The sequence below is a fragment of the Trichechus manatus genome, unplaced genomic scaffold (assembly GCF_000243295.1).
Source record: "Trichechus manatus latirostris isolate Lorelei unplaced genomic scaffold, TriManLat1.0 scaffold00003, whole genome shotgun sequence".
In the NCBI taxonomy this organism is placed as follows: domain Eukaryota; kingdom Metazoa; phylum Chordata; class Mammalia; order Sirenia; family Trichechidae; genus Trichechus; species Trichechus manatus.
This window is the reverse complement of record NW_004443939.1, coordinates 27,218,986-27,229,832: the sequence shown is the minus strand read 5'-3', so window position 1 is coordinate 27,229,832 and position 10,847 is coordinate 27,218,986. Positions and strand designations below refer to the sequence as shown.

The 10,847-nt window shown below is 39.8% G+C and overlaps 1 protein-coding gene across 2 annotated transcripts in view; it reads right to left on the bottom strand.

The window, feature by feature from the left end:
• GIPC2 (GIPC PDZ domain containing family member 2) overlaps nt 1–10,847 on the bottom strand; it is a 93,725-nt gene that overhangs the window by 37,314 nt on the left and 45,564 nt on the right. For both annotated transcript variants that reach the window (XM_004369086.3, XM_023731359.1), the window contains exon 3: nt 3,490–3,670. In XM_004369086.3, the coding sequence (XP_004369143.1) occupies nt 3,490–3,670 (181 nt within the window). The remainder of the gene's footprint in view (nt 1–3,489; nt 3,671–10,847) is intronic.

Sequence of the window (10,847 nt, the reverse complement as noted above, 5' to 3'; positions counted from 1 at the left end):
TGTTAAAGAGGATTAGGGTGGGATTGTAATACCATCTTTACCCAGGTCACATCCCTGATCCAATGTAAAGGGAGTTTCCCTGGGGTGTGGCCTGCACTACCTTTTATCTCTCAACAGATAAAAGGGAAGCAAGAAGAGAGTTGGGGACCTCATACCACCAGGAATAGCAGTGCCAGGAGCGGAGCGTGTCCTTTGGACCTGAGGTCCCTGCGTGGAGAAGCTCCCTAGTCTGGGGGAACACTGGTGAGAAGGCCGACAAAAAGAGAAAGCCTTCCCCTGGAGCTGATGCCCTGAATTTGGACTTTTAGCCTACTTTACTGTAAGGAAATAAATTTCTCTTTGTTAAAACCATCCACTCCTGGTATTTCTGTGGGAACAGCACTAGATGACTAAGACATTAGCCAATGTTCATTCTGTTGCTCTCAATCAAGAATCCTGACACACGTAATGGCCCCTAGAAGTTGGGTGTGGCTAATGATGGACCTAAAATAAGGAAATGGGAGCAAGCAGTAAGGGTTCCCCTACCCACTGCTGAGAATTTGTGCTCATGATCCTTGTTATACAGTTGCAAAACGGTTATTTTACACTACTCCCTCTTGTATTTTGGAATACAGTTCACATGCTCCCCAGGCTAAATCTTTAGGGAAGATGTCAAAATACTGGTGTGTGCTGACCATTCCTGGCAGCTTTTGGTAAGATTCTGGAAATGATTTAGCTTCCGTCAAGGTCTGAATACAGAGAGGGGAAAATTCTGCCTCACTTAGTCTGGCCCTTTCTCCTGATAACAATCTAAGATGACAGACAGGCAAATAATCATTAACTACAAAATTCGAATTCTTGGCCCCAAGCCAAAGATAATGCTAGAAAACACAGGAAGGAAGGAAACATGGCAAAAGAGAAGATTAGGACCAAGAGAATTAGGGGAAGCCTGATTCCCCAAGTACCTTCTGATACATACTCCCTCCCTGAAAAAGAGCTAGGGATGAAGCTAGGGTATGAGGGACAAATTAGCTTTGTCTTTATCCCCGGGGCAAAAGATTAACAGCAAAATTAGGGCTGGAAGATGGGCAGAGCACCAAGGCCTACTTCTAAGAGAAAAATCCCCAGGCTAGGGCCTAGAGTCAAGGATCAACCCAGAGTGGAAAACGTATATAGACCAATAGCCTGGGTTGAATTGCCCTAGAAACCTTGGCAAATAAAGCTTATCACTGGTCCAAAAGCAGTCTCCTAGCCTCCTAACCCACATCGCCAACAGAATTTAGGATGCTAAAATAATATATCCAGTTAAGAAAATCCAACCCAGTGCCTTCTCGACATGCCCATGGAATTCATGTAAGGCAACAAAAAGCAGGTTCAATAGTAGCCAGATACATAAGGCAAGGAACTACATCAACCATCTACATATGTGCCTCCAATATTGAAAGAAAAAAAGTCTAATCATAGAATTAGCTAATACTAACTAGTTGCCATCGAATCATTCCCTACTCATAGTGACTCCATGTATGTCAGAGTAGAACTGTACTCCATAAGGTTTTCACTGGCTGATTTTTTTGGAAGTAGATCGCCAAGCCTTCTTCTGAGGTACCTCTGGTGGACTCGAACCTCCAACCTTTCAGTTAGCAGCTGAGTACATTAACCATCTGCACCAGCCAGGGATCCAATCATGGTACAGTAGCAGCTAAATACAATGGCCTCTGTAACATCGAAGACTATTATCAACCTGACATTCAAGTCAAGGGGTACCAGCAACTTTCTACAGAGACACAGGGAACAATCAGGAAAGTACCAACTCTGGGAAATAAATTATGTGGTGGAGATAAATGTGCAAAGAAATTATATTCCTTGAGTTGCACTAACAGAATGGTTTTGACTTAGAAATACAGAGTCAAAACAAAATAAGAGTATTTATTTCAAACAGCCTATACTATCAGTTTATACTCTGCAATACCCAGGGACTTGGGTTACCAAACTCAGCCATTTCAGAGGGAGCTGCTGGACAGAATCCTGAGCTCTGTCCGCCTTCTTCTGTGAGATCTCTCACAACCTTGGGCCTATAGTGCTGGGTCATAGAGTGGTCCCTCCAGGAGCAACACTAACATAAGGCATTCTTTTCTCACATCTGTGGAACTCTGTCTCCCGGAGGTAATATAACCTACACTGTATTTCTACTAAATTGCACTGAATCACTTGGAAGCAGAGAAAAATTTCCAATTCTATATGATGAGGGTCTGTTCCTTGCCTGCTAAGGGAAAGGAAACTGTGATTTCCCCAGACCCACTCCATTCTTCCTTCATTTTTATTAACTGCCATGAGAAAGCCTATTAGAAACAAACTACTGTGAAACCTGTGAGAGACGAAATTGAATGAGACTGCCTTGGTTCTTCCAGGTCTTACAAGTTTTCCGCCTCTGACAGAGTGCAGTCTTACCACTTTCCTATCTCTCTTTTTTGTGGAAAATATTTGAGTTTTCCTTCTCTGACAGGTTTCTGCCTTACCCAGGTTCCAGCTTTTGCAGGTTTTACTGTATAAGGAATATTTATTTCTGTGAGCAGAGGAGAGAACATAGGGTAGGTGGGGTTGTGGATGAGTAATAGCAGGCCTGGAATGATCCCGCTGAAGATATTTTAACACTGATGAGCACTAGGCCACGCCATCATTTGTGCTCATTAAGATAGTGCTGGGTAGAGAGAGCGAGGCTGGCACATTTTCCTGTAGAGGGGATGGCCCTAGTGGTTTGAACAACAGTTGGGATACAGCTGCCATAGTTAAACCTAAGCAAGTATAGATGTCACACCAGAGCGGAAGTAATTTCATACCATCCCATGCTGCCGAATTTAAAATGCCAATGGACATTCAGTGAAGGAAGTCTTTAAAATAGATAACTATTTTAAATACCAGTTCCATGTGTAACTAAAATTTTTGTTGTTGAGGTCCATGAAAGACAGTTATTATGGTGTCAAGAGCTCAATCAACAATCGTACTGCTCAGGAAAATGAGTGAAATACAATGTGTTGTTCTTAGAGGGTAGAATCAAAACCAAACCAAACCTGTTGCCGCTGAGTCGATTTCAACTCATAGCGACCCTATAGGACAGAGTAGAACCGCCCCATAGAGTTTCCAAGGAGCGCCTGGTGGATTTGAACTGTCGACCTTTTGGTCAGCAGCCACAGCACTTAACTACTATGCCACCAGGGTTTTTAGAGGGTGGAACAGGCACACCAAATTCAAAGCACTAGACAATGGACTTCTTTACTCCAAATGTCTTTTTTTGAAAATGTCTTCTATAAGGCAAGTCTTTTTCTCTTTATCTTCCTTTAATAGTTCTTTTCCTTATAAGAAGTGCTGTCCATCATTTTCCATGTTAGACATGTTAGATAAGAAGCTATACTAATGGCATGTAGCACCACAACACACACTTCCCTCAGAAAGATAAGCCAGAGACAGGAACATTCCACACAGAGAGAGAGAGACACACACATACATACTCACCAAATGCCTTCTTAGGTTCTATTAACTTCAAGGTAAATAGTTCCTCTCTTTTTAATTCCTTTAACTTCTTAGCAACATCATAATGACGCCATCCAACGATATTTTGTCCATTTATGGATTCAATATGATCTCCCACACAGATTGTTTTAATTGAGTCAATAAGGCTACCATCTTTGATATTCTGAAAGAAAGAAAATTAACTATAACATCTAATATAAAATAAAACTGTATAAGATTACTTTTCATCCTCAGGGGGCATTATATACAATGTATTGACATGTTAGCAATGCAGTTCAAGGCTCAGTAAAAGATGGAAGATTAAGAAACAAAAGGCAACCATCTCACTTCCATCTCTTCCTCTTATCATTCAGAACTCAACCTCCATCTTGGTCCTATCTCCTCTGGAAAGCTCTTCCTGACATTTCCCAAGCTCCCCTCCAAAACAAGGCAAGGTGCAACTCTCGTGTGCTACAGTACTTTTTCTACTTGCTCTGAGCTCTAAGCTAAGCACTTTACATTTGCTATCACATTTAATTCTAACAACCTTTATGAGACTCTCATGTCACGGATGAGAAAAATTGAGGCTTGTGAAGATCAAGTAACTTGCTAAAGTTCAACATTTGTTGTTAGCTGCCATCCAGTCAATTCCGACTCATAGCAACCACGTGTGTATACAGTAGAATTGCTCCATAGGGTTTTCAAGGATGTGATCTTTCAGAAGCATATCACCAGGCCTGTCTTCTGAGGTGCCTCTGGGTAAGTTCAAACCACCAACCTTTCAGCTAGTAGCCAAGTGCTTAACTGTTTGCACCACCCAGGGACTCCTAAGCTTAACACGCTACACTGCAATTGTTCATTTACCTCCCAGTTTCTATTACTGAACTGTGATATCCTTGGTCTCATTCACCATTTTATGTCCTCTGCGTAGCACAGTGCCTGCCATGGAAAAGTCCTTCCATAAATGATCTTTGAATCACTTCAACATGAGGCCCATTACATAAAAACAGAGGTTGAGTTTTACCTACCAGCTACATTTTCCAAACCTTAGCTGTAAATGCAAAGACTCAAAAGAATGGTACAACCTTAGCTAAGACTGATACCTAACAAGAGACAGGAGCCAGTAAGGGTGATTTTATGCTATCGTTTTTTATTTATGTAGGGAAGGACAACTTAGAACTCAAGGAGAAACTTCAAGTTGATCTTTCTTAAATTTTTTTTACTTCTGTACACAACATCCATACTGCAGAGTCTCAAAATAAGGCCTAACTCACCAAGATGACACCAAAAGTTTCTGAAGGGATCTTTGGGATAATACCTCCAGAAAACCGTGCATGAATAACAGCCCTACAGAAGGATGTACAAGCTCTTCTACAGTGGCAAGGAGTTGAGCAGCATGAAGGCAACAGTCTGCCTCAGGAATTACAGAATACTTCACAGGGATGAACAGATAGAAATATTAGGGGCTGATGCTAATGTATAATAAAAGTAAATGTATTCTCCATCCTTGCTCAGTGTGATGTGTAACATCTTCTGAATCAGTGAGGTGATAACTGATCTCATGTACCCAAAGCATCTCCATAATATTATTATCAGGAAAAAAAAGTTCTAAGAGATTTAACTGGAAATGCTAGTCATTTTTTAATTTTTAAGTTATTATACACCAAAACTCATAGTTCATTTCTTTTTACTCCAAAATTTTAAGAATATTTCTATGTTCATTGCCATGGTAACTGTTAAGGTGCTTTATGAAAATGACACAAATACGCCCTTTCAAACAGAGCATATTATTTGTCACCACAAATAGTTAATTATAAAGCAAGGAAACCATGGCTTTTGAAATATGGCATTATTATAAATCTGTATGAGCCTTATATAGCTAACAGAAACAAACAATGGTAACCACAACATACCACTCAGTACAACTGGAGTTTCTACACTGTCATAGAAAAATAAACAAGGTCAAATAAAAGACTAGTGTCTAAATAAAAAAAGATAAGAATTCTCTATTAAATACTCTCTTACATAACCATTCCTAAGCCATTAAGAGAATTCAAAAAACCTATATTTAACTTTGACTTTTTTCTTAATTTGTATTTCGATTTATTCTTTAATTAACCATACTATACAAATTTCAGTGTCCAGCTACATAATACTTTTCATTTCTAAGACTTACTGTAATAATTTTATTTAAAATAAGAATTATATAGAATTAATAAAATGAAAGACTTTAAAGACATGCATGAACCTCATCAGTGAATTAAAGGGCAGAGTAACAAGAACCTAGAGTCACCCAGGCCTGTGAGTAGTCACAGAGGTCACCAGAAGGGTGTCCAGGCAGAGGAAGGAAAGGCAGTTACCAGAAGTCAGAACAGGCAACAGGGCGAGAATCCAGATGGGCAAGAGAAAAGTCAAAGCATGTATTAATTATCAGAGGCAGCAGATCAGGATCTGGGATGAGAAGCAGGATGATATAAGAAACCTAGAGAAGAACATCACAAAATGAACTAGACATAGAGGCCAAGTCGAAAAATTTGAGTACACATTCTATAGGTTTCCTGAGCCTTAGCCTTCTAAGTGGCTAGAATAAAGCATCAAGTAGCAACTGAGACAAGTTTCTCAAATCTAATGTACTTTGATAATCCTACCATAACTTGGTTTAAAAAAAAAAAAAAACAAAACCCATTGCCCTCAAGTCAATTCCAACTCATAGTGACCCTACAGGACAGAGTGAAACTGCCCCATAGGGTTTCCAAGGAGCGACTGGTGGATTCAAACTGCTGACCTTTTGGTTAGCAGCCATAGCTCTTAACCACTGTGCCACCAGGGCTCCCATAACTTGCTAGAGATTAATAATATTGCTAAACGTGCTACTCTGGCAAAAAGAGTTAAGAGAGGAAAAAAGATGCATTAATTCTATACTTATATTTACTGGGTCACTTATATCATTCTCTATTAACATTTATGGACTTTCTCTTACCTGGTTTTCCAACTTAATGCTACAAAGGGCAGAAAGAACTTACTATTAAATGTTTTTTTGGAAGATAGAATTTACAACATTAATAAACCTAAAGGTTCCCAATCATTTCAGATCATCCCTAAAGGTTCCCAATCATTTCAGATCATCCCTAAAGGTTCCCAACCATTTCAGATCATTGTTATAGTATCTTCCATTACATTCATCCCATACAGTGTACAGAATTCCGTCTTCTCATCACAGACAGCAGAACCCTAGGGTTGCATCCTACCCTCCTCGAAACTTTGAGCACCAGGCACAATGGTTGTTTGAGCCACATGTCCTGTGGTCATGCTCAGCAACTTTCAGATATGTGCTGTTGACCCTTTGCAGTGTAATGGACTGCTTTTTGTGTGGTCTTTCTAGCCATGGTCTTGAGACTCCCACCCAGGTAATTGGGTGGGACTGTGTAATAGGGTAATCGTGGCCCACTAAGGGAACTGGTCAGTTTTACCATCCCACTGGGCTTGAAATGAACCACCCCAGAGGTGGGAAAGAGAAAAGCCCACCACCACCAAGGAAGGAGAGACTCGCAACCGAGACCAGCAAGAGACGGCACAGCAGGCTTCCCAGTCCCTGGAGCAAGAAAGCTGCGTGCCTTTGGGCAGAGACTGAAGGCCAGAGAGAAGCCTACGCTTGACCTACAAATTCGGGACTTTCCAGCCTCCACAACCACGTGAGCCATTCCGTTTACACTGGTTCGTGAGTTCTGTGAGACATTGCAGCGAATCAGGGAACCCAAAGACGGGAGGGAGAGTACTGAGGGGAGAGGGAGTAGCTGATGTCAGAGATGATGGAGTATACAGCAGCTTGGAAAAGTTGGACATTTGCGACATCTCTGACCTCTGCCTCATAGGAACTAGCTTTGTGCTGATCCTTATAAAAGAAATTATTCATTTACCCTTCCAACACTGTCCCCAAACCTTGTTCATAATAATAAACTAACATTCATATAACAACTGCAAATATTGTAAATAGTTATATCATTTAATCCTCACAACAACCCTAAACTTGTTGCCATCTAATCGATTCCAACTTATAGCGCCCTGTAGGACAGGGTAGAACTGACCCATAGGTTTTCCAAGGCTATGATCTTTATGGAAGCTGACTGCCACATCTTTCTCCTGCGGAGTGGCTGGTGGGTTCAAACTGCTCACCTTTTGGTTAGCAGCTGAGCACTTAACCACTGCGCTACCAGGGCTTCTTTCACAACAACCCTAGGAGAGGAATATTTACTATTCCTTTTAATGAATGAAGAATCAAGGGACAATGATTAGGTGACTTGACCAAAATAGCACAGCCTCTAAACAACAAAACTGGGTCTCAAACTGGGGTGGTATAATTATAAAATACCATGCCCTTTCCACAAAACACTCAGAATCAGACAGATCTAACTACCAAGATCAAATGGCTAGTTAAAAAAAGAAAGAAAAGGTCAGGTCCAGAGCCCAAGGTCTTCTGACTCCAAGGCAGCATTTGGGGTATAGCTATCAAAAATGATCTAGCACCTTTGAACTCTGAAATTCCTTCTCTGACAACCCTACCTTTCCACCTTCCGTTTACTTACTGCTGCTGAAGCTTTTCTTCATCTACATCATGCCCTCTAGATCTTAAACATTACCTATTTTCTTAGACAATCACTTCTATTCCTACTTTATATTCCTCTGTTCATAAATCTGAGCTATGGGTCCCCTGTCCTCTTGACCTCCAACATTTCCAGGCTTGCTGTTTCTTTGTTGCCGTGGTGGTTGTTAGGTGCCATCGAGTCAGTTCCAACTCATATCGACCCCATGTACAACAAAACAAAACACTGCCTGATCCCATGCCATCTTCACAATCGTTGCTATGTTTGAGGCCATTTTTGCAGCCATTTTGTCAATCTATCTCGCTGAGGGCTTTCCTCTTTTTTGCTGACCCTCTACTTTACCAAGCATGACATCCATTCTTCAGGGACTGGTCCCTCCTGATAACGTGTCGAAAGTAGGCTATATAGTCTCACCATCCTCCCTTCTAAGGAGCATTCTGGCTGCATTCTTCCAAGATAGATTTGCTCTTCTGGCAGTCCATGGTATATTCAATATTCTTCACTAACACCATAATTCAAAGGCATCAATTCTTCTTCCGTCTTCCTTATTCATTGTCTAGCTTTAGCATGCATACGAGGCGACCGAAAATACCATGGTTTGATATTTAAAGCCGATATTACAAAATGGTAACAACTGGTGAATCTGGATAAAGGTTATAGGAGTTCTTTGTACTATTATTGCAACTTTTCCATAATTTTGAAATTATTTCCAAACATTTTTTTTTGATCATATCAATCTTGTACACAGTATGATATTCAATTCTCTTCTAAGTTGAACCATATGTTGGCAGTTTGGCTTATGCTCCACTTTCTCCTTTGCCAACATGTTCCCTGTCTCCACAGGGATAGTGACGAGTACTCTGAGGCAGGCACATGTTTGACACAGCATTAAAAAAAAAAAAAAAAAAAAAAAAAACAGAAACACAAGCTCTGAATGTCAGAGCACAAGATCCAGAAAATCCACGTATGTTTGCAAAACTTCCAAGCCCTTCTCTGCTAACATTAGAAAGGCATTGCTGCATGTGCCTCATGACCTGAGCTTCCCCTGGATAATCCCACATGACTTTCCCAAGTCTCGGATTTTCCATTTGGTCACCCCCTCAACCTTCAGCACAGTCAAATCTTTTGCAGAGCTAAAAATAGCCAATCTATCAAGAGGGAAGTTAAATAAAGTACCATTTACAGTTAAGCAGATAACTTCCCCAAGACTATTTCTTCAGTGATGACAATGCAGAAGCAAATTAGGGATCTGGATAAAATAAAGACATGAAACTTGCTCTGTGGCATGAAGTTTAGCACTAATTCTTAGCTAAGTGGTTAGGAATGCTGGTTTTGGAGCCAGATCACTTGGATTCAAATCCTGAATTTGTCCAGTTGTGTAACTTTGAGCAAGTTACTTGACCTTTCTGGCCCTTATTCTACATCTTTCAAAGAGGAGTTGCTAATAGTATCTACCCAAGGATAAATCTCACAGACATCATGTTGAGATAAAAAAAAGTCAGAAACAGTAGGGTACATGATGTGTGATTCCACTTATATGTAGACGAGCAAGTGAAACTATGGTGACAGAGGTCAGACAGTGGTATCTTTGGATATTGAAGAGTACTGACAGGCAAGGGGCACAAGAGAGCCTTTGGGGTGGTGGAAACGTTCTCTACCTTCATCTGGGTATTGGTTATACAGATGTATGTAAACATTTATTGAGCTGTACATTAAAAATGAGTGCATTTTAACTTGAAAATTAGATAGGAAACTTAGAGGGCAGTAAGTTTATGTTAAGGAGGGAGGAACAACCCAAAAAAGGTGAATGAAAATAGTTGCACAACTCAAAGAATGTAATCAATGTCACTGATCTATTTGTACATGTAGAAAATGTTGAACTGGTGTATGTTTTGCTGTGTATACTCTCAACAACAACAAAATAAGTAAAATTTTTTTAAATTTGTGCATTTCAACCATTAGTTAAACCTGAACAAAAAGTAAATAAAAAGAAAAAAGCATAGTACCAACCAAATAGAATTATTGCCAAGGGTTAAATGAGAAAATATATACAAAGTTCTTGCATGGTAAGCACTTGATATGTTAGCTGTTGTTATTATTATAACAACTTATTACAATAATACAACTGTTATTGTTAAGAGGTCTGTGTTTCTTTTTACCACTCCTCAATTCTTATAATTTTTCATACTATTTTCAAACTTCTTTTTCTTGCCTTTACAGCTTTATATTGCTGTTTACATTTAAATAAAGGAATTTTTTGGTTCAGATAAGTTTGAAGAACATTTTTACAGAACTAAATAAGGTAATCAAAAATATGTGCAGTTGGACGTAATCCTAAATCAATGGAAATCAGCAAGGAAGTCATCGAATGTTAATGAGCTGCAGACCTGGAAGAGCTAATATGGATAATGAGTAGGGACCAGGACCAAACTTTCCTTTTCAATAAGTTCTAAATCCTCGAGGAAGTTTAAACTGAAGGGAAGGAAGTCAATAAGATGGTGAACAAGATATGATATATTAGAAGCATTTTTAGATGAAAGTGAAACCTTACTAATCCATCCCTTCCTGCTGAGGGGCTCTCACTGAGACCATTTCTAACCTTTGACACAGCAGCTTTTCTTCAGTATTACTCTCAATTAGGTCACACAGTTATTTTTTTTAAAAACTTACCTTTAGTTGAGAAGTTAGAGGGTTGACATGTTGTGGGGTTGTTAACCAATGTCATAGAACAATATGTGTACTACTGTTTCATGAGAAGCT